At 41.0% G+C, this 24,517-nt stretch overlaps 5 protein-coding genes across 5 annotated transcripts; 2 read left to right on the forward strand and 3 right to left on the reverse strand.

The window, feature by feature from the left end:
- Positions 1-4,936: 4,936 nt before the first annotated feature.
- BDCG_16521 (uncharacterized protein) lies at positions 4,937-5,149 on the reverse strand (the record flags this gene model as incomplete). The annotated part of the gene is made up of 1 exon (XM_045425742.1): positions 4,937-5,149. The coding sequence occupies one exon, from the start codon at positions 5,147-5,149 to the stop codon at positions 4,937-4,939; it is 213 nt and encodes a 70-aa protein (XP_045279947.1).
- An 855-nt stretch (positions 5,150-6,004) lies between these two features.
- BDCG_16522 (uncharacterized protein) lies at positions 6,005-6,421 on the reverse strand (the record flags this gene model as incomplete). The annotated part of the gene is made up of 2 exons (XM_045425743.1): positions 6,005-6,147; positions 6,244-6,421. The coding sequence occupies 2 exons, from the start codon at positions 6,419-6,421 to the stop codon at positions 6,005-6,007; spliced, it is 321 nt and encodes a 106-aa protein (XP_045279948.1).
- A 4,017-nt stretch (positions 6,422-10,438) lies between these two features.
- Positions 10,439-13,838, forward strand: BDCG_02228 (ubiquitin C-terminal hydrolase). The gene is made up of 6 exons (XM_045417775.1): positions 10,439-10,787; positions 10,875-11,114; positions 11,197-11,298; positions 11,351-11,725; positions 11,813-12,476; positions 12,526-13,838. The coding sequence occupies exons 2-6, from the start codon at positions 11,016-11,018 to the stop codon at positions 13,554-13,556; spliced, it is 2,271 nt and encodes a 756-aa protein (XP_045274505.1). The 5' UTR covers positions 10,439-10,787; positions 10,875-11,015; the 3' UTR covers positions 13,557-13,838.
- A 65-nt stretch (positions 13,839-13,903) lies between these two features.
- Positions 13,904-18,487, forward strand: BDCG_02229 (vacuolar protein sorting protein DigA). Its single transcript, XM_045417776.1, has 3 exons — positions 13,904-14,251; positions 14,343-16,953; positions 17,071-18,487. Exons 1-3 carry the CDS (start codon positions 14,035-14,037, stop codon positions 17,153-17,155), a joined length of 2,913 nt encoding a protein of 970 aa, XP_045274506.1. The 5' UTR covers positions 13,904-14,034; the 3' UTR covers positions 17,156-18,487.
- A 4,340-nt stretch (positions 18,488-22,827) lies between these two features.
- Positions 22,828-23,575, reverse strand: BDCG_02230 (uncharacterized protein; the record flags this gene model as incomplete). Its single annotated transcript, XM_045417777.1, has 2 exons — positions 22,828-22,869; positions 23,345-23,575. The coding sequence occupies 2 exons, from the start codon at positions 23,573-23,575 to the stop codon at positions 22,828-22,830; spliced, it is 273 nt and encodes a 90-aa protein (XP_045274507.1).
- Positions 23,576-24,517: the final 942 nt, after the last annotated feature.

A 24,517-nucleotide genomic window follows, 5' to 3' on the forward strand; every position in this document is an offset into this window, starting at 1 on the left:
AGTTCAATCTTTTCTTAATCACACTGCTCATTTCTGCTGAACAATTGAATGACTTTCAACAATGAATTAGAGACAATGAGTCAGCTGCTCGACACACCTGAACTGATTGAAAGACTCAATTCACTGACTACATGCATAGTTCCAGACATTTTGAACAGAATAATGATCACTGTCTGTATCACATCTCTCTGTTCAAGCAGACAGAAGCTACAAAGTCATCTGTGTCTACTGCAGAGACAGCAGTGATTCTCATGAGTGCTCTCACAATGAGTAAGTTGCTGATTCAGTGTACAATAGAAGGAGGAAGACTGCTGATGCTCACAGCAGAGTGCTACATCTGCGGAGGCTCTCATTATGCCAACTGCTGCCTCAAAAAAGAGAAGAACAGCAATTGTCTGACAAATCAAGTCAAACTGAAGAGTACTGAGAAAGATGATGATAAGCTGCTGAATCTAGATCTCAGTCTAGAATCTAGACTCTAGATTCTGACAGTGAGTCAGAAAAATAACCAGTGAGACAGGCACTGAGAGGCTCACCTCATCTACAGACATTTTCTCAGATGATTATTGAAACATCTTTAATGCTGATATATATGCAGTTGCGGCGTGTGATATCTCTATAAGTGATCAAGAATACATTAGCAGACTACAGTATTTGTCTTACACCTTTCTCATCATTCTCATCATTACACTACAAGGCGATCTCTCTGTTTGCATGAATACAGATGTAGGTATATTACTTATCAATGCAACAATAGCAAACCTATTCTTTCTCCATTGTTGATCAACCCCTATGCTGTATGATCAACATGTGAATATTTGAGAAGTTGGCTTGAAAGCTGATGAATCAAACCTATTCATAATAACAGGCCTTATCTTGAGAGTGGATGACAATTCTCTTTTCATTGTTGAAGACAAATTTCACTTAGTGTGATATCTTGAATGCAATATAATCATAGCTAATGATGTATTATCATCAGTGAAAGCAACTATCAATGTTCATAGCAAACTTGTTACATTTCACAGAAGATATTCTATAAATGTCAAGATCATCAGAGGTGCTATCCGCGCAGATAGACACCTGTCAAACCCACAGCTGCCTCAGCAGTGAAAGAAGATTGTCATTTATGCTGTCAATACTGACATCATTCATCATTCTGACTGAGAAGACTCTCTGTTTCCTACCTTGTACATTGAATTACATTTGATGAATGTGGAAGACCAGAATAATTCACTTCAAATTCCCACAGCAGACACTCTCATCAAGCAGATTTAAGTGAACATATCAGATCACTGAGTAGCAGAAGATCAAGCAGTCATTCAAGCAATCATTAATCAACATCACAAACTATTTAGCTCCAGCCTAGGCTTATTTTCAGACAATGTTAAGATGCCACTGCAGTTCATTGATGAGAGCAACTTTTCCAGCCTGAAACAGAGATTCTATTCTCTGTCTCAAAGAGATTGCAAAGTCACTGACCAGATCCTGAACTCACTTCTGTAAGATAGAAGAATTGAATGTGTTTTCCTTAGAGACAGAAACCTCATTGCTTCGCCCACCTTTGTGATCTGGCTTAGAGAGAAGCTGAGAGTGATGATTGATTTGTGAAAAGTAAACACATACTTACTCCTCAATGCATACTCTCTACTGACATAACAAGATATGTTGCAATCACTCAGTGATTCTACAGTATTCTTATTCATGAATATTCATCAAGGCTTCTTTCAACAAGCAATTGAACAGAGTAATCATTTCAAAACCATGTTTATGACCCTGCACTGAGATCTTGAACATTTTACAGTTGTCATAATGAGGTTGACAATCTCATCTGAGTTCTTTCAACAGTGTATGAAGGAGATTCTAGCGAAATTTCTATAGCAATTTGCATTAGTTTATGTAGACAATATCATCATCTTCTCTCACTCACTGAATGAACATCTTCATCATATGCAGCAAGTCTTCACAGCTCTCAAGATGTCTGAAGTAATAATGTTATTAACTAAATGTCATTTCACATATCTCTCAGTGTGTTTACTGAGTCATCATGTCAGCTGACTAGACATATCTACTTAAGAAGAGAAAGTAGCTGCTATTGCTAATCTAGCCTTCTCTATAACACTCAGAGAACTAGAAGGAATTGTCAGCCTCTTCAATTATTATCACAATTTTGTCAGTTTTTATGCAGATCAGATGAAAGCATTAGAGACTCTCAAGACTAAGTTACTGTATAATAGTTCAAAAACAGGCCAGAAAAGAGCATCATATGCAGCTAAGACTAAGTTGATGAGATTTGAGAACTCACTGCAGTTCCATGCTCTGCTCGCGGAAGCCAGACATTCATTTGACATGGTAAAGCAAGCCTTGATGAATGCCCTCACCTGAGCATATTCTGACTTTAAACATCTCTTCATATTGTACATGGATGTCAGTAAGCAAAGAGATATCAGAGTAGTTCTACACCAAGTTGAAATGAATAACATTGAAAGACCTGTTCTATTTCTCTCTCACTGATTAAGTGCAGCTGAAAAGCACTACTGAGCAACTGAATTGAAGTGTCTTAAACTCATATGAGCCCTGTGGAAATTACTGCAGTATTTAGATGATGAGTTTACAGTTATCATGAATCATATTACTCTTGTGTTCACTTTTCAGTCACTGACAATAGGTCATCATAGCAACTGACTGACAAATTGAGTCTTAGTTCTAAGCTCATATCTTTCACAGATGACAATTCACTATCATAAGAATGCTGCACATGCTAATGCTGACATTCTATTCAGATTGCACTGTCTAGATAATGATTCAGAAGAGATTCTCTCTGAAGAGCAGAAAAAAATCTGTCAGATCATCATCAATCAGGCAGATGAACTGATGACAGACACATCTTCAGTGAAGATATGTATGATTTCAACTACAGTGATAGAGCTTACTGACAAATTCAAAAAGCAACTACACTGAGATATTCTCTGTGACCCGGCATTGAGAAAGGTCTTTCACAAGGCCAGTCAGAAAGAGTGATACCAGTCATTTACAGTGCAAGACAGGCTATTATTCTTTGAAGAATCACATCTCTGTATTCTCAAATTGCTGATGTGAGATGTCATCTGTATGTGTCACAACATGGCAGGTCACCCTGATCTTCATCAAATGAAAAACCTTATTCACCAGTTCTTCTTCCTTCCCCATGCCTGAAAGAGAATCCTGGACCATCTATCACAATGCCTCAATTATTAACTAGTCAAATCACTGAATCACTCACCAGGGGGCAAATTACATCTCATCTCACTCTCAAAACAGCTGTTTGAAGTTCTTTCAATTGATTTTATTACAGGATTATCTGTGAGTAACAATCACAACACTATATTAACAGTCACAGATAAATTTTTGAAAGCAGTAATTCTAATTACAGAACAGAAACAATGAGATGCTTCATAATGAGCAGAAGACTTCTATAAGAAGATGATCTGCTGCTGACAGCTCTCACTGGTGATTATTTCAGATAGAGATTTCAAATTTACATCATAATTTTAAAAGTCAGTTCTTCAACTCATGAGAATTAAGGCATGAATGACAACTGTCTACAATTCTCACTCAAACAGTCAAAGCAAGTAAATCAATCTCACAGTTGAAGTCACATTGTGAACACTTCTTATAGATGAATATGAAGCAAATTGAACTGCTCTGCTTAAACAAGTGAAAAGAGTGTTGAACTCAGTAGCTGCACAGCCAGCAATGATCTCTCTCTTTGAATTGCTCACAGGTGTAAAGTCTAGATGACTGTTATTAAACAATGAGAAAGCTCTGCTAGATGTAGCTGAGTTCATCACTGCATAAGATGCAGTGCAGCAAGACATTCTTGACTCATACACTCTGGCAAAAGCTAGAATGACTGAGTTCTTTGACTGATTTCATTCTCAATCAACTATTCAGATTGATGATTGAGTCTTCTTGAACCTCACTCAAAAAGCTCAAAAGAGCTACACATTAAAAGAGACATTCAAGCTATCACTCTTATGAGTAGGCCTATTCCACATTCTCCAGAAAGTATCAGATACTGCATTTCAATTGAAACTGTCAGCTGGTTGACAAATGTACTCAGTAATCTCCATCATTCACCTGAAAAAGACTGTGTTAACAGAAGTGAATATGAAGCACTCATCATCAGAATCAGTACTTGTTGATGATTAGTCACAATTTGAAGTTGAAAACATCATAAGAAAGCACACAGAGAATGGCAAGACTTATCTTCAGATTAAGTGAAAGAGATATGAAGACCTGATCTGAAAGCCTCTTGAAGTCATTGCATAAGACATCTCACACCTGGTCAAGGCCTTCATGATCAAGAAGCCTCGCGGTCGGCTGAGTAAATGATAGAAAGAAAAGTAAAATAGAGACAGAGTGAAAGAAAGAAAGGAAATATATTACAATCTAATTTTAGCTATTGAATGAGAAAATAAAGAAAACAAGAAAATCATCATCTTCTGCTCTTTTCATCATTTCATCTCACCTCTTCTTATCAATCATCTTCAAGCTCTTCCTGCAGCTTGACCTCCTGCTCAGCAAGACATGTGTCTCAAAATGCAACATTCACTGACAATCTCTTATTCACAAGATCACTGAAACACACCCTGCTGAGCAACTTAAAGAAATGATTATTGGTCACAGTATTCCCTGCAGCTGAAACCACATTGATGAACTCAGCTATCTTATCCAGTTCCTTTCACACGGCCTGAACAGCATTTAGATTATACTTGTCAAGATTAGACAACTGCCTCAGCACCTTCAGATCTTGAGCTCTACAATTGATCATACAGTCTTCAGAAGACAGAATCAACAACTGTTGCACACCACTCATCTTGACCTTGTTGACCACCTTAGCAGGGGTTGAACAGCTTGTCTTTGTCTCATTACTCACCTTCACAGGTGTTGAGATGTCTCACTCACTGATTTGAACATGTTTCAAGAGTTTCAGTGCAATCAGATCTAACACCTTACACTTGAAAGACATAGGCATTTTCTTCATTGAAACTATAGTTGAATTGTCCTCCTTTCTTGTATCACTGATCTCAATGATGTTATCAACATCTGTCTCCTCAGCTGCAGCCTTTTCAAATCCAGACACACTTTCTTTAAACAGCAAGTTATTCATGTTTCACCTGAGTTCATACCAGCTACAGCAATTTAAAGAGCAGCAGGATCTCTTATTTTCTCACTGACAGTTGGTACAAGCATCATGCCCTTGCTGCATCTGTTTGTCATCTGCAGAGACAATCACACATTTCTCAAATCACTTCTGACTCTTCACATAACACTGACATGACATAGAAGCTAATTCTCCATGAGTCTGCAGAATAATAATATTCTGATTAGCAGAACTCTTAGAATTGATGATCTGTGAAGTGATTAGTTCATCATTATTCATTCATCAGTGTAACTTTCACTTAACAGATAACTATCTCAAATCTTTAATCAATTGCTGACTGAATAAAATGAAAAATTCATGATTGACAAATGACATCTTCTCACTATGTCTCATGAGTCTTTCAATGATCAAGACAGCATCTGCAAGCCTCTTCACAGTCAGATTCTGCATGATTGACATGCTCAGGTGAGCAAGCTTGTCATCCTGCTGAAAGTGCAAGTCAGTCTTGTCATCATGATGCAGGTGTCTCATACATGCTGTGTCATACAGTCAAGGCATCTGATCACTCTTGACATTCTTCTTCCATCTCAACTTCTTCAAAATATTGTCACTCAGGGTCCCATGTTGCTTTCAACTAGCTCTTCAGCACTTCTTATTCTCTTCTGTCAGTGACAGTTCTTCAGCATCTGTATCTGCTCATTCAGCTTCCACTTTCAGTTCTACTTACAGCTCTTCATCATCAGCTGCTCCTGCAGCAGCCTTCTGACTCCCTCTCTTCTCATTTATCTCAACATCTTCTTCTGAAAACTGGCGTGTGAACAGTCACAACTTTTTCAAATGAGCAAACAGTGTTATAAGCTTTCATATCACAGTCTTAGACTCTTCTTGACTCTTCAAGCTTCTGCTATACAATTCATCTGTTGACTCTTCTGCAGCAGCATCATGCAGCCTAGCTGAGCAATGATGAGACATCACTGCCTTTTCTTTATCTTGATCTTTGATCACTTCATACATGAAAAGATAAGTTAATAGTGTTGAAAGCTCATCTGTTCAGAATTCTAACTCTTCATCTTTATTATTTTCTTTCACCTCATTCTCACCTGTTCTCTCTTCATCAGTCTTCTCACCCGCCTTCTCTTCTCTATCACTCATATGAAGAAGGGCATCACACTCCTTCTGACTTAACAACTGAAACAATTTCTCTAAGATCAAGGCCTTTTTCACCATGCTCACTGCGCCTGTCTTCACGACTGTTAACTTCTTCTTGAGACTCATCATTTCTGTGATCTAATCTTCCATATGTTGTGATTTTCACTAATTCCGCTATGTTAAATTTTAGTGAGATGTGTGAGAAATAAGAGAAGAATAAGGAGAAAGTGATTGTAATATATATATTGATGCAATCATTCATCTATATCAATCTCTATCACTCACAGAACCTTCTTCTCATCATAATGAAACTTTCATCCTCATCTATCTCATCAAAGAACCCTTTCTCATTCAAGCTTCTTATAATTTCTTTACAATCTCTTTCTTTTCTTACAGCTGTTTTTAAATTAAAGAACTTCTGTCTCTTTCTTATCATTTCTTTTCAAGTCATTCTTACATCTTTTGCCCTTTGTAGAGATAAACAATTCTTACATCTGATCACTCTTTATATGAATAAGTGATTCTATCACTCAGTCTCCTCTTTTCTATGATATCTGTAGTATATGTAAACAGACTAGCACTTCTGAATAATATTCACCTCTTTGGGCCTAGCGCCCGTGATACTCACTATCTTTTTTCAACATCATTTTTTTCTTCTCTGCAAATGCATTCTTTCAGATAGAGGGACTGTGACATACTTTCACCCCCTATTTAAGTCAATTCTCTATTCAGCTCTAGCTTCTGCTTCATCTCTTGCTGTTTCCTGAAGCTTCTGCTCCTACCTTCTCCCTCTGCCCTTCTCTTCATATGTGATCACTTCTTCTATGAGAGCTTTCACTTCTTCTCTACAGAGCCTTCATTCTTTCCTTTATATGCAATCACTTCTTCTATGAGAGCATCCGCTCCTTCTCTACAGAGCCTCTATTCTTTCCTTCATAGATGATCACCCCTTCTACAAGAGCTAATCTCTATAGAACAATCACTGTATATATAAGGGTGTACACTCATCTCCCATCTTTAAGAGAATAAGACAAGTTTTTACCCTTATATCTGATCCTACGTAGCGGCGTACGCTACACTTTCTGTGACTGCTGTCACTACTGTTAATAACATTGATTCTACAGTCTCAAATACAGGTCTCAAGAATACAAGAATATCAAAGACTCTTTTGAACTGACACTGTGATCTCAGTTACATTCATACTGATGCTATAATTGCTATAATCAAGGATTTTTATACTGAAGTCACAATTAAAGACTCTAAGACTAAGTTCTTTTATGAGAAATGTGTCAAAGCAGATATGATATGAGATTATTTGAAAACACTGATGCCTAGATCTATTCAACTCATTGAGAAGATTCATATTAATCTTGCAGATAACAGATGTATATTGAAAGACCTCTCTGATCATCTCTTAGAGTCTCACTAGAGAATTAAATACTGAATACTCATCATCTGTGATGCAACTCACTATCATTGAGTATATTTTTTAAAGTTCAAGAATGAGGCTGTTCAATACTTTGAGTTGTGACTCAGATTTATAAGTAATCTCAGATATACAGTCTCTGCTTTTCTACAGACTGATATTGATGATGTTTTCTAATTCACATATATACACACAGTTATGAATTCATATGATATTAAATGAGAATCAACAGTATCACATTCATCACATCAGAATGATGTTTCTGAATGTAAAATCTACACTATTATAAGACAGATTAAAGCTGCTCTTTTAAAGAATAATCTCTCTAAGAAGTTCTGAGCAGATGTTCTAGAGACAGTGATTATAATAATCAATAATACTTTCATATCTACAGTTCTTTACAACTCAAAATTTTGACCCTCTACTGCAGAGATTTCTGTGATTTCAAGTTTATATAAGATTTCTTGATGTGTACTTACAAATATCCCACTGAATGTAAGGCATTTTTGCTGATTAAGTGCAGAGATTTTTATTCACTTACATGAATTTCAGTAGTCTGTGAATAAGCTTTCTTCATATACTGATTTCTATTATATCATTAAATTCAGTGACATATTAATATATCATCTATAACATTCTGAATCTGATAAGATTATTGTCAGTAGTGATATGAGATTCTCAATCACTGAAAAACTGATTGTCATATCTGTGATATTCATTAATAATGCTGATGAACTGAAACTGAAACTGAAACCTGATATTCATCTGATTGATAATGAAGATGCTTCTGATATTGATGATCTGAATTTCACATAATTGTGACCTGTGAAATTGCTGACTACTTACACTTTAAGTCTTATTACAGGCAATCTTCTGAAGTTCTACAAGAATGTCATATCTTAATTAGAGAGAGTAGAAGATTATTGAAAGAAGTTTATATAATATAAGATTACTGATCTGAAGAGATATAATATATGAAGTTTGATCTCTAGATCTGATGTTCTGAGAGATAAACTGATTGCTTCAGACTGTTAAGTGTTTCTTGAGAAAGATAAATTCACAGATCTGAATACTAATTCTGATAGTATTCTTAGAAAATCACATTGAGTGATTTATAATAACTGACTTAAGAAGAGTTCTAGAGAAGAGATCTATACTTCTGTCATCACTGATACTGTCAATTGTATTCTTTTTATAATAGCAGCACTACATGATTGAATACTCTGTCAGATAAATATAGTGATAATATATCTTTATAAGTATCTTACTAAGAAGATCTATATAAGATAACTCACTGAATTTGAGACAGATTCACTGAAAACACTTATCTGCACAGTTGAGAGTAGTCTATACAGTCTGAACTCTGCAGTGAAGATCTGATATAATTACTTAACAGCTCTGTTAAGTAATCTTGAATTTACAGTCAGTATTCATAATTCAGCACTCTGATATCATATATTCAGATATCACCTCTATATGACAATCTACATTGATAATCTCAATATCATATTTGAAGCTTCTGAGAATGCTGATTGACTAGTAAGTATACTCAGTGAGAAATTAAAAGTCAAGAATCTATACCAGTTAATCAAGTATTTAGATATGAAGATCAATTATTCAGATAAGAGAATTAATTTAATACATTATCAATATATTAAATGTCTTATTAAAGATTTCTATCTTGATAATACAGCTATTATCAGAATACTAATGAAGAATGAATTTCATATTGATGATTTCTCTATATCTGAAAAAGAGACTGATTTCATAATTCAGAAATATCAATATAATATGAATTACTTATAATATCTTACAGTTAAAATACATTCTGATATCACTTATACTATTTCACTACTCACTTAATAAAACATTGATTTAACATCTCAATATTGAAAGACTCTATTATATATTATATATTATTTGAAAGAGATTATAAATCTGAGCATTTTCTACAGATACAGTCTGTATAAGAGGTCTGTTTCTTTCATTTCTACTGATCTTTTCATTATCTCTGATTTTCTCAATGATTTCTATCTACTCTTCAGCTACTCAGATTCTGATTGAGTCAGTCTCTTAAATAATGATAGAAAATCAACATTCAGCTACATTTTTAAGCTCACAGATAGTCTGATTTCATGATATTTAATAAAGCAATCTTGTGTATCTCTGAGTTTCAATGAGACTGAATATATGACTCTTAGTGAGATGATTCATGAAGTAACATGAATTCAGAATCTTATAATTAAGCTCAGCTTCATTACTACATCTTTAATACAGATTCTCACTGATAATAAGAGTATCATAGATCTTATAAAGATGACAGTCATTACAGTCTGAAGTAAATATATTGATATACATTTTCATTTTTCATATTGACAGTTGAATCAGAGAATCATTGATTTAGAATACATTCTCACTGCTCAGATAACAGTGAATGAACTTACTAAATCTCTAGACAATGTGATATTTGCATGATTCATGATTTTGCTAGGTCTTACAGGCACAAAAGTTGGGAATGTTTAATTTTACATTTGTATTTGGTTTTGACAGACCATCTTGGTGGTTTGGGTGTTTTTGTATGTGATTCTTGTTATCTCGAGGGGGGGTGTTGGCCCTTACGGCCGTTGCGGTTAGCGATCCCACTAGATCACGTGACCCACCACTATAATATGTTCCTGTAGATAGATCTATCAATACAACCTTCAACTATCCTACATTTACCTAGGTAGCCCAAGGATATCACGTGGTTAGTTTAGTTAATGATGAATAAGCCGCCCCCCGTCCGCCCAAAAAGGGAAAGCGCAGTTTCCTTTGCCCGCATTCATCAGTCGCAGGCAGCGACTATAACTTGTCATATCACAAACATTCAGAAATACTTCATTATAGATTGCGATGTTATATAGTTTGAGCTCCCTGGATATTGTTCTGGTTATTGTCCTGCTTCATCCATCATTACCGGTCGATATCACAATCTTGATAGTTCTAGATCTATAAACGAACCCACCTTCCTGGAGAGGGCGTCAGCTGCGCTCTTTGGACCACGAGACAGCATCCCTCAACGTCAGACATGTATGATTCTTGCGCTTGTGGCACAATTAACTATGCAGGCTGGTGATATTGTGGCTCCTGCTGATGCATTCATTTCCTTGGAACTAGGCGGCAAGTTTAATTTCTCAGCGCGGCTCATTTTAAAGTTATGCCATGATATAAAAGTCTTGCATACATTTTAAGTTCTGTTAAAAAACGTCAATAGTCATTACCAATGTATAAAGTGTGATTGCGACTAGATCAGTCAACATGAGTGGGATTCAGAGATTTCTCTCTAAAAGAGAGAGGCGAAGCAAATCGAGGAGTGCATCACCATCGAAATGGCGAAGGATGCTGGATTCCGGTAATGTGAGTTGTACGCATGGTTTCGGGTTCCTATGGCTCTGAGCGACTTATATATCAGAAATGACGCTGAATCTTTCCTCTGAAGGATCCCGCCCCTAAATCACCCTCCCTTACACATTTAACTCTGTTCTCATCGGAGAAATCGAAACATGACCAGGGTGTTAAAATCGAGGAAGAAGACAACAAGGTTAGCACTGAGCTGCCCTCATTGTTTACTATTTTCCTAATTTGTATATTAGATCAAAGAGATACAACGGAGACTGTCGAACCTAGGAGTTGCCACCCTTGGAGAACCGCAAATACGATATGCGCTCCGGTCTAAAATCGCTTGTGGTGAGGTGAACGAAGCATACGACCTGCTCATTCTTCTTGATGATTCACTCCATGGCATCCTAAGATTTTATAATCCTTCTATTAAGTTGCTAGGTGCGGAAAATCGAAATGGCGTCACTTGCTATCTGGACGCCCTGCTCTTCGCGATGTTTGCTCGCTTGGACTGTTTTGAGGCTATCCTATACAACTCGTTCGATGATGAACCTCGACGGAATCTGTCCGTTCTTTTAAGGTTATGGGTAAATCTGTTAAGATCTGGGAAACTGATTACGACAGACTTCGTAGGTATTCTCTTTCAAATCTGCCGTTTCACGAAAACCTGCCTTGTGTTACCGCCGTTAGAAGACACTGACATGGACATTTAACAGACGAAGCAAGTACAAGATGCGCTAGCACAGTGTGGGTGGAACGCTGCTGCCCTTCCGCAGCAGCAAGATGTGTCCGAGGCATTCACATTCATCACTGAGAAGCTCAATCTCCCCCTGCTCACTTTAAAAATGGATATCTTTCATACAGGGAAAGAAGAGGCAGGTGATGACCACAAGTTTATAAATGAGCGGCTACTGGAGGTCGCAATCCCTTCTGAAACAGTTGACGGCAAGCCCATAACCTTAGAAGACTGCCTTGAAATGTACTTCAACAACCGAATTGACGTCAAGAGGTATCTAGAACGTAGAGATACAGGGATGTCGGTAAACTCAATAGATTCTATGGCGAAGGGATCGTTTGTCCATGTCGAAACAACTGACTTGGGCACATCGTCTCAAACCGCATCTCCTATTTCAGTGTCGTCTTTCTTCTCAAAATCCACGCAAGTAACCGATTCCCCTTCTCCCCTACACGAAAACCCCCCTCCAACGCGCCCAAATTGGCGCTTTCGCTCAACCAGCATAATCGAGGAACGATTCATTCCTGAGGATAGTCTCAAGGAAAATGAAGGCTCAATTAATCGAGTAACGCCGAATAAAGCCCGGAAAGGGAGTATTCGCAAAGAGGTCATGATGCCTGCTTGGCAGATATTCAGCCTGATACGTAAGTTACCTCGCGGGTAATCGCGGAATGTTTCTGATCAATTGAATAGCTTGGTACACCGATAGCACACTAAGCGACGCACAATCTGCAATTCATTTCTCCTCCCGAAGGCCTATTCTCGGAATATGCTTAAAGCGTTACTCTGTCCTTCCCAATGGAAATGCGGTGCGTCGAGATACATTCGTTGATATCCCGATCGAAATTGGACTTCCACATTTCATTCAGGATGATGAAATGGGAAACGAAGGGCCATTATACGGGAATTTCAAACTTTCGCTACAGGCTGTTATTTGCCATCGCGGGAACTCCGTTGAGTCTGGTCATTATATAGCCCTAGTGAGAGGTACCCCGATTAATGACCCCTACAAGCCGTCGGAATACTGTCGTCACTGGATGCGTTTCGACGATTTGGCCCAAGAAAGAATCACCCTTGTCGATATAGAAAAGGCGTTGGTTGACGAGTCCCCTTATCTTCTTTTCTTCCAAATATTGCCTATCGACAGTGACTCTGAAGCAGCATCGGGCAGGCGGCTATCATCTTCCAAAGGGGAGGAAAAGCTGTCTCGAAAACTATTTTATAATACAAACCCCGACGTGACAATCTCCGCACCACCTCCCGTGAATGATGCTTCTGAGATGGAATCACATGGTGCCCTTGGGAATTACAACCCCAATCATCAGTTTAAATCCTTTGGCGTGCCATCTAAAAACCCACAGGACCCTCTCCCTGCGAAAACAAAGCATGAACCAAATGTTGGTGACATCGTCAAGTCGACTTCGACCTCCAGGCCTACATCCGCAAAAGCCCATCGTTTAATTAGCCCGGGGAGGCCGTTAGAAGAAGGAGTCGATGCGCACGTTATTCATGCATCAACGGGAAATGGTGCGGCAATTACCGTTGAACCTCTCTCCGACGGAGATTTCGAAGGGAGCAATACCAGCGACTCCAGGGGTAGAAAAAGAGAAAAGGCTAAGCATGCAAAGCTATCCAAGGAAAAGATGGAGAACACGGCGAAGCAGCGAGGCCATCATACTCTAAAGAAAGGCCAAAATCCCGAACGAGAATGTATAATTATGTGAACGTAACTGTAGGCTGTTTGGAATATTTCTTTTGGTTGCATGATGATATTACCCCAAACTACCACTGGTTTGTAATGACCCGTTATGCCTGTTCCATCGTCCATGCTTGTTTTTATTGTTACCATTACTTGCATATGGCTTCCCTGTCTCTTTCATAGATGGTTATTCCTTCTAGAATTATGCCCGGCATAGGTATTTAACTACAGCGGAAACACTACCCCTATGAGGGTGTAATTTTATATATTATTTATTCAATTCAGTGGCTGTCGACTTCTAAGTTCCAGTTAAGGTTTGCCGGACTGTGTTTATGTAATCACTAGCCATCCAATGACGTTGGGGCGGTGTCTTGGCGCCATCTGCATCAAGGCAACCGAGCTCCAGCAAGAAACTTGAAAACGACTACCCTTGATATCACAACTGATATCACAATACGCGACTCGAATCCCGCAATGTTATAACTTTTGCATATTAGCGCATAATGGCGCTGGATGGATCAAGCGGCTATGTTGCTGCCAGCAGCTGGGCAAAGCTTGCTGACACCGCTACGCCTATCTTCAATGTCGAGCGGGTTCAGCTTAAGTTCTCCATAGCCACGGACTTCGTCGCCGCGCAAGTCGCGAACAACGTTCTTGTTCTTGCTTTAGCGTCGGGGAGGATTTTACGGATTGATCTAGATAATGCGGAGGATATCGATGGTAAGATAAGATACCTTTAAATTAGGCGGGCCATCCTTCACAGAAACGAGGGATATAGGACGCTAATCAGACCCCCGAACTTCCTCCACAGATATCGATCTACCGAAAAAGTCCTCAGAGATAGGCTTGATTCGACGCATGTTCCTCGATCCCTCGGCTTCACATCTTATCATCACGACTACTCTTGGCGAAAATTATTACCTCCACACACAGTCGCGACAACCCAAAGCCCTCCCTCGGTTGAAGGGTGTATTGATCGAGAGCATCGCGTGGAATCCTTCCTTACCGACTGCTTCGACCAGAGAGATATTAGTTGGCGCGACAGATGGGAACGTCTATGAGGTTTACATCGAACCTTTATCGGAGTTCTACCGGAGGGACGAAAGATATGTTAATTCCGTGTATAAGATCCCCGCATCGGCGGTGACGGGTATCTGGGTGGGTTCAGTTCCGGGAAAGCAGGATTACAGAAATGTTATACTATCGTCACACGGGAAGATATTATATTTCATGGGACGTGTGGGGAAACATGGCAAAGAAGGCGGTAGCTCAATATATGCAGACCTTTTCCATAAAGAGACCCCCCTGGTTTACGAGGTCACAGTCTTATCCCCGTTGGCGCCTTCGCTCCTTGCAATGCAACCCGATCCTCCAGAAGGTGAATATGGAAACGATGAAGAAACCACCGGGAAACAGTTCGCATGGCTCTCGTCCCAAGGGGTCTTGTACGGCTCAGTTCCGATATCATCGTCATCGCCAGAGCTGGGAGATCGTATTTTTGATAAAGCCAAACTGCTAGCCCGGTCCGTTCTGCCAGCATCCGAGTCTGCCAGAGGGGGCCGAAAATTGATACAGGACCCTATAAAAGGGATGACTTTGACCCAGTGGCATATTTTAACTCTGGTCGAAGGTCGCATCGTGGCAGTCAACCGGCTAAGCGGAGAGATCGTATATGATCAAGCTGTTCTTGAGCCTGGCGAGGGTACTCTTGGTCTAGTGGCAGACCAAAAGAAAAATACATATTGGCTCTTTGCTGGTAAGGAAATCTTTGAGATTGCGGCCAACGATGAAGACAGAGATATATGGAAGGTATTTTTGAAAGAGCAGAAATTCGACGCTGCCCTGCAGTATGCTCGTGGCTCGGCGCAGAAAGACGCTGTTGCTACAGCATCGGGTGACCATCTCGCGAATAAAGGCCAATATCTGGAAGCTGCCGCGGTATGGGGTAAAAGCAGCAAAAGCTTCGAGGAGGTTTGCCTGACATTTTTGAATAAAGGGGAACAGGATGCTCTAAGAAAATACCTACTGACACAAATTTCGACATATAAAAAATCTGCAATAATGCAAAGGGCGATGATTGCAAACTGGCTTGTTGAAGTTTTCATGTCCAAACTCAACTCACTCGATGACACTATTGCAACGAAAGCGGAGTTGGTGGAAGGGACGAATGCGGGGGAATCGAAAGATGCACTCAACGATGTGCGTGAAGAATTTCAGGATTTCGTTAAAAAATATAAAGCAGACCTCGATCCGAAAACTGTGTATGACATCGTGGGCAGTCATGGAAGGGAGGAGGAGCTGCTATATTTTGCGAGTGTGACCAACGACTACAATTTTGTCCTCTCGTACTGGATCCAGCGAGAGAAATGGGGTGAAGCTCTCAATGTGCTTAAAAAGCAGACAAATCCAGACGTTTTCTACAAGTATAGCAGCGTTCTCATGACACACGTTGCTACAGATCTGGTCGATATATTAATGAGACAGATTGATCTCGACCCTCAAAAGCTCATTCCTGCCCTTTTAAGTTACAACAACACCACGAAGGTCCCTCTCAGCCAAAACCAAGCCGTTCGTTATCTGAACTTCATAATTGCCAATCACCCCAACCCATCAGCAGCAGTACACAACACGCTAATTTCCATACATGCGGCACACCCTTCTCCGTCAGAAGCTGCTTTACTAACATACCTCTCCTCTCAACCTTCCTCTCCGCCACCGTATGATGCCGATTTTGCGCTCCGCTTATGCATCCAGCATAACCGTGTCCAGTCATGCGTTCACATCTATACTACGATGTGCCAATATCTGCAAGCTGTGGAGCTTGCTCTAAAGCATAACGACATTGAACTCGCTGCGTATGTTGCAGATCTTCCTGAAGGAAATGACAAACTTCGCAAGAAGCTATGGCTCCTCGTAGCCGAGAAAAAAATCAGGCAACCAGGCACTGGAATCAAAGATGCAATTGAATTTTTACGCCGCTGTGAACTTCTTCGTATAGAAGACCTAATCCCCTTCTTCCCCGATTTTGTCGTCGTCGACGATTTCAAGGACGAGATCTGTACGGCGTTGGAAGACTACTCGCGACACATCGACTCACTGCGGCAAGAAATGGATAATTCAGCCCATACAGCAGAACAGATACGGAAAGAGATTGCGGCACTTGATACCCGATATGCTATTGTTGAGCCCGGGGAGAAATGCTGGATATGCTCCTTACCACTGCTTAGTCGACAGTTTTTCGTCTTCCCGTGCCAACATGCGTTCCACAGCGACTGTCTAGGGAAGAAAGTACTGGACGCGGCGGGGTCCGCGAAGAGGAAGCGCATTCGCGATCTCCAGATCGAAATGAGCAAGGAGATAAATACTGGAGGGAAGAGGGAGAAGGTAATACGTGATTTGGACGGGTTGGTCGCTGAAGCTTGGTGAGTTCTGAAAGTTTACCCTATCTTTTACTCCGTTTCCCTTCATCCTTCATACCCCCTCTGTTTAGCACATTAAATTTTTAATTTCAAAGGACTAACATATTTGTTGGTAAATAGTATTCTTTGTAGCGAATACGCGATCAAGCAAATCGATGAGCCATTCATCAGTGCTACAGATAATCTGGATGAATGGGCGATATGAAGTATTCTAGTCTGCAATACTCAATGATTGATTCCTTTCCTGTCTTTCCTTTATTAACAATTCTTTTACGTAGCTCGCAAACATTCCGCCTTCCCATATCTATATCCATATTCCCATCACTTAACGTGTATATACATCAATCTACACCTTCAAGAAATTACATATCACCTACTCTCTACTGCTTGTCCCCGTTACATGGGTATAACACGCATGGGCTAATGGTACCTACATTTATGCGTCATATCATACAAATATTCCCTTATTGGAGAAGACTAATGGCATGGGATGGAACGAGAAACTCGTCGTAAGGTGGTCAGAACCTGAGAAGGAATCAACGGCTTGGTAGTTAGGAGAGAGAGCCCGAATACCAATGTCAAAGCAGAGAAACGCTTTCCCTAACCGTTTAGTTGCGATGACTGGAACGTACTGATAACGTCTTTCTCTCTCGGGTATAATTCGCATTTTCTTCAAACAAATTCCGCAGACCCGCAGTAATGCGGCTATTGAGCATAGGCGAGCTTGACGGCATTACCATGAAATATTGTTCATTTGAACGAATGACCTGATGCATTATTGCTTTTTCTAAACCAATCCCCAGGCTCTTGCCGCTGCTCAGTAACTCTGTGTTGGACCAACCAACTCCATGGATGCCAGCCCCTTGATCTCGCCCAAATAAGGCCAATGAATATTAACTACAGTGAATTCCATTTTCATTGCGTCCAACGAGATATGGAGGACGAGATTGAAGACAACTAACTCCCTTTGACGAACTGTTTTCTTGGTCATGTTGATCATTTGAATGCTCCCAGGGATTCAAGAAACACTCTGCTAGTTCTGGCTGGAAACCGAATGGGCAATGGCTCAGGTACATATACATCGTCGCCTTTCTCTTTTTGAGGCTCGCCAATACAATAACTGACACTGAGCCCCGATGGCAAGCGATAAACACCTCACAGAAGGATTGAATCAATCAAGTGACCCCCATATGGAGCCCACTTAGTGCTATGATACCCCTGCGCTCTTCTTGCCTCTAACCTATCTAATAAGCTATGTCTGTATGGGTGCCATGAAATATGTGCAATAGGCCAAAATACCGAAGCAGAGCAGAAATGCAAGATTGGCCTCGTCCAATATCAACAACGGAAACCATGCAGATCCAGTGTAGAGTGTGGGAATTTTTTCAATAAATGTTGAAACGCCACCTCGATAGAATATCAGGCAGGTAGCTTCAATTGCTATTCCATGTCATTTTCTCAGAAATTTTCTCTATATAAGGATTAGGATAGATGGTTGTCTAGATATTATTCTTACCAATATATCTATCTCATCGACTATGAATGCCCCCATGACCGTGTTTTAGCCTTTTCAAATCTCCTTGCAAGGAAATCGGCCCTCAATCTAGACCTTCCCCTCTTGCCTGGCGGGGGAAGCATTGGCAAATCATATGTTGAGGTTTGAAGCCATTTATTGCTGAACTTTGAATGGAGATCCCAGGTTGAGATGCAGGCTGGAAACTTAGAAACGCCGCTGACGAGAGGTCTCATTATTCAAAAGGGTATCGTCATCATCATCATCATCATCATCATCATCAACTGATACTGCCCTCCTGCTAACCAGTCAATCTCCGGCGTTCATGCTTAGTTGCACTTTTGACACTCGCACTCAGCACAGAAAAGAGTCTCCGTGTTCGGCGAAATGCGCGCAACTGCAGCTGCCGACCACGCTGGCGCACCTATTACCGGTTTACGGGGAACACGGTTTGCCATTGGGCGTGTGTCCCCGGTCCGTCACTAACGGATATGATTTGCAGTCGCAGCTGAAAAACTATATATCTATCCAATGACGCGATAGCAACTGAGAGAGTTTTTCTATTTTTGACTGTTCCAAACCTGCCAACGGGAACGCAGGACCCAAGTTGGTAGGCGGGAAAAAGTCGCACGCAGAGGGCACACACACTGCAGCTGGAGACTGCATGCGCGTTGTGCATTTCGCACATGCAACCTCAAAAAACCAGTCTTGAGTACGCGGTGGGCACTGCCCTGTCATTCGTTTGATAAGTCTTAAGATATGCCGGTGTAGCACAATGAAAACAAATGGGGATGTTTGATTCGCGGAGAGCGGGCTGGATGACTCTCTGTGCAGCACACGGTTCACCAATTCGAGTTAGGTGAATCTGTCAATTATGGAGAGAGCTTATAATATGGCACGTATTCATGTCCGAACACACATCACATTCCCAAGCCTGGGTAGATCAGACCGAAGTCGCTGAGATTTTTGGCTCCCAACTTTACCAATGACAGGTGAATCTGGATCTGCGATGAACGAAGGAGAGGAGATTCATATCCCCGGACCCACCGACCCCCCAACCCAATAAACAATAGATATCCCGGGGAACCTTTCTGCTTTTTTGCTAACTTAGAAGAAGAGAAATTCAATTGATACCAACCTTGGCATATCAAACTGCCTCGACCTGAAGTTCATGAACAGGTAGCAACCCCCTTCCCCGCCTACCTCCTACTCACATATGTTCCCTACGCAGTCCACAGGATCAATTACATCCAACCAAGATTCAAACTGAAGCTCCCCCCCGGCCAACTGGTACACGCAGGTATCCTTGGTGGTTTTGCAAGCCCAAGTATATAATCTTGAGGCCTTTTGCAGTGACCAGACAATCAGCAAGCAGGCCCCCGAGTATGGGATATATCATTTGTACTGTACGCCCCGCTTTCTGATCATTAGCTGTTCGTGTGTATCAACACAGAGAGGAGCAGCAACCTTGCATTCTCCAAACAATTAGGTCCACGTGAATAGCAAGAAAAGGGGATCAAAAGAGCAAATCTGCATGGATAGAAAGAAAATCACTTGACGCTGAGAAAAAGGCGTTTTTAAAAAACTTGATTTTTGCCGCTTCTACGGACAACTTCCAGTGATAAAACCAGTTTCTGGCCTGACCGGTAAGTTGAAGTTAATAAATAGCACTTGGGACAACAAATAGCCCGCCCTTATGCTTGGGATAATCCGAAACAAATCCACCATCGCCCTCCTGGTCCTCAACTGTTGATAAAAAGAATTCCGCCGATCTGACCCCAGCCAGTTGAATCTGGAACGTGTTCTAAACTCCAGCGCGAAAAAGTATGTATTCCTCAAAATAAGAAAGTCAGGGACCACTAACCGCCCAACGTCTGGAACACGTTGTATCTGCCAAATTATGTATGTCTGTTTGTCCCTGCGGCACGCAAGTATTAATTTGACACCTGTTCCTACATGTTACAAAGTAACATTATACAGCGCGTACACTCCGCTGTGCAGGGCAAGGGCGCAGGGCAATGCAATTAATACCCCGGCGAGATCCTAACTTGTACTATTGGATACTAAGCAGGGCAAAGGAGAACGATATAAATTATTATTGTTTCATATCACTGCGCATACCCCGCCAAATTTTATACATTATTGTTGGTAGGAATGAGACTTGAGCCCTTTCAACAAAAATAACTCCCTACCTAGTCATATTTTATGTTGATGAACGGTCCTTGGGCAACTCTGTTTCATAAAAGAAGTACAGAGTAACCCTGGAACCACCACTTCCCCCGGAAAAAGAAGCATCATAGATATCAGACAGTATTCAGATATACATGGTTACCAAGTTACAGATAATAATTACCCCATATTCCATGAAGGAGCCCAACCAAACGCCTATGATGTGGCAGATATACATAGTAGTTACAGGGCTGAGGCTCGCTGGGGTTTCAGCGGGTACACTCTTGACCATTTCTTTACACACCTTGACTACAACAGAGAATATAGTCAGACAGGAAGGGGTGGGGGGGGATCAGGCCTTTTCAAGGAGCATACGGATATTCATTTTCAATGATGGAGCATTATTCGACTCCGCCATAACAGGCCATGAATAGTAATGTCTCTACTCTGTACATGTAGTTTGAACTCTGGAGCTAAATCAGCCAGACAAGAGCCTCGCGGATATGGAAGAAGTGTTGTATGTATGTACACGTATGGTGTTTCAGGCAGATGAAACATCAGGAAAAAAAGATTCTCTGAGAAAAAAAAGACTCTTTTCGAAACCAAAGAACATGACTCCATTATTACCCTCTCTGATCTCATGATGAGTTCCACTTCTCCCCTTTTTTTCTTTTTTTGGCTTAACACCCCCAATACCTGGGTGGTTATTGATTATTTAATGTGCCCTCGCGTTCGTTTTGGAACCAGCTCGTTTGAATCTCAGTATGTTCCTCCTGCCTGCCATCGTTGTTCCGAACCTATTTAGGCGAGTTGGCCTGCTCTAGAACAAAAAGTCCACTTCTTCCTGGCGGGTGGCCAGCCCAAGCCCTGCGCAATCGTAATCGTAAGATTCGTAACCTTGTTATCATACTATACTTGAATCCAGAAGAAATATAGACCTCCCTCGGGGAATTGTTTCCGCTATACGGAGTATAATCTTGGTCCTTGGGCGGTATGCACAGTACATTGTATGTACGTGTAACCTGACAATTTGAGTGCTGATCATAAAAATAGGTAGTTACGGTTGTAATCTGTATTCTAGACCTTGATTCCTGTTACTTAACAAAGGGGAGCAGCAACAGTGATGTGAATGTATAATTATTGTGCATGTATAGTACATGTACTTCTGTACATGCACTTTGACAGAAATGTGTGAACACTTTAAGAAGAACATTAACATAGACATGTACTTGTAAATTTAATGTACATGTACATGCCTGTGTGTCTCTCTGATCATCTGTCTCTATGTACATGTCTGTGATTCCCTTTGCTGTTCTCATGTTCTCATGTCTTGAAGATCTTCAAGATGCAATGTCATGTGGCTGTACTGCAATACCAGAGAGACTCTGTGAAGAAGTGTCATGAGTAGCTAACATTTGTATTGCTATTAGAATAGATGAAATGATAAATTAATAAGAGGATGAGAGAATGAATAGAGTAACTAGGCATTTGATTCACATGAGGAAAAAATAGAAAAGTAAAAAGTAATAGATACTCAGAGATTTAGAGATTTAGAGTTGATAGTTATACTGATGTATATATACATACATACATACATACATATATTATTATCAATGAATCTCATAATACTTCGAAAAAGCAGAGAAAACAGTTGTTGAGATAATAAGAACAGACAGTAGCAAGAAGAGTGAGCTAGTTAATGAACAGAAGAAAAGATTATCTACAGATATAGAGATCTGAAAACTTGTGAAGAGTGCTACGTATCTATCTATCTATGCATAGTTTTTATTTAACTCAAAGACAATACATGTATTACATCACTTCATAGATGCCTTTCAGCAACACTGGCAAGATATAACTAATATTCACACCAGAGTTGACAGCAATGGTAACTATTTATTCTGAAACTGATTAACCAGTTTCAAACTGCAATCTGATTGTTGGCAGAATGGATTTATCAATAAACATGGCCAGAGTCTGTCAGCTACATACAGTGTAGCGTCCAGACATCCAGACTGCAAATGAGCTGGCGGTGTGAGAATAATCATATCAATCAATTCCAATGATGGCGTGGTTTTGTACAGTAGTTGAGAGATAGTTAAGTTAACCTTGATCAGGATTGATTAATCCACCGGTCCTTGGGGATCATATGCTCACCCACCCCCGGCTTTTCTGATCGCTCCACGTAGCCCATGTCAATAGTCGTTGGGCGGGGTAGGGTATCTTCTGGGCATCATCTGATAAGCTAACTAGTTAGTTAGCTACACCGTAACGGCTGATAATGTAAAAAAATCCGAACCTGCAACAGGCGTCTCAAGGAGCAGGGAGTAGTAGAGGGGAGCTGGAGGGGAATAATCGGGAGCGGGAAGCTGAAACCCTCCAATTGAGAAGGGCCATTGGGGAGGATCTTTAGCTGCGTCAAAGGGGGGGTGGCCTGCTGCACATATCGTCCATTCTTCATACACAAAGCCGTCAACCGCCACGAATTTTTTTTGGAGGAGGTGCCATGCAGCATAATTACTCCTCATAAAATAGCCGGTCCACCTTCGATCAGAGCTATCGAATTGGAATTGCCAGTCTGATGCTAGCTAGTTTGTGCCACGCACACATAATTACGCAGCATATTGCTTCGATGGGCCCCCTCCCCTTTTGACGATTCGGGCCGTACCAGGGCCGCCGGCGGTTCCTCTTACACCAAAAAGGGCAACTAACTTCGCTGCAGAACCAATGAAAGCGAGACAGGAAGCCATGACCAATCAGTTCAGGAGCAAGCGCAGCTCTTCCGACGATGCTCTTTGGCGTCTCGTCTGGGCACAGAAGCTTTGCGTTTTTGGGCCTCAGCGTACACAACAGCTGGTGCACTGGCGCAACAACCACCTGGGCAATTACGCAGCGTACAGAGCGATCCTGCCGCTTATCAAACACTGCAGCCCCCTTTAACATTGTTACCCCTCGTTTGGCGCTGCGTCATAAACCTAGATTAGGGGCAGGCACTTGTGTCCACTCTCCATAGAAGGCCCACGACGCTTGGGGGGGGGGGGGGGGGGGGGTACGCAGCGTATAGCGTGAGGGAGGGAGAAAGCAACCATGCTCGACTGCATTATTATTTGAAGGACCGGATGCTCGTTGCTCTGTGTCAGAGATGAGAGATGTCTTCAATGCCTTTTTCCCCCACCATTATTACCACAGAGCGACGCCCGGCTCAGAATAAGAATAATACGCTGTAATGAATAAAACGACCCAAAGGCGTGGACTCACTCACGTATGGTGGGATGAGTAGTACATACTTGTGCAGCAGTATGAAAGCGGTGGAACGGTCTCAAAACAAAAACAAGGTAGGGGGCTCCCTCGGAACCGGCAGTGAGCCGTCTATTCTCTATTCTCTATTATTATTCTTGCCAGGCCGTCCCGCCCCCCGCGTCCAATTATTTTATTAGACAACCAGGCTCCATTTTCCCATCTACACAACCCCTTGGCTTGCCAGACGTCGTTTGGTTGTTGTTGGCTCACCCCCTTTTTTTAGTTTGAGCGAGACACCCAGCCAGCAGAAAGTAGTTTAGTTTTTGCTGTTTAGGTGGGAAGCTAAAACGCGCTATTTCTTCCTTTTTGAACTTCAAAACCTTGGGAGAACACTTGAAGGGCGAGCTAGCCGATCTGGTGCAGGATGTTGAGTCGAGGACAGACAACAAACATACAGCGTACGTAGCGTAATAATATTATTAATGACCTGTAGTTAGTTAGTTACAGAGGAGGGATGTTTAATCACAGTGGTGCAATAAAGAAATAGTAAGATAATTTGTTCGCAATGAATCTTCTTGGTCATTGGTAGTCTCCTCGATTCGGCTAAATACGTAGAACTTGCATAATGATATGAAGGTACGGTAC

This window comes from Blastomyces dermatitidis (assembly GCF_000003525.1).
Source record: "Blastomyces dermatitidis ER-3 genomic scaffold supercont1.2, whole genome shotgun sequence".
In the NCBI taxonomy this organism is placed as follows: domain Eukaryota; kingdom Fungi; phylum Ascomycota; class Eurotiomycetes; order Onygenales; family Ajellomycetaceae; genus Blastomyces; species Blastomyces dermatitidis.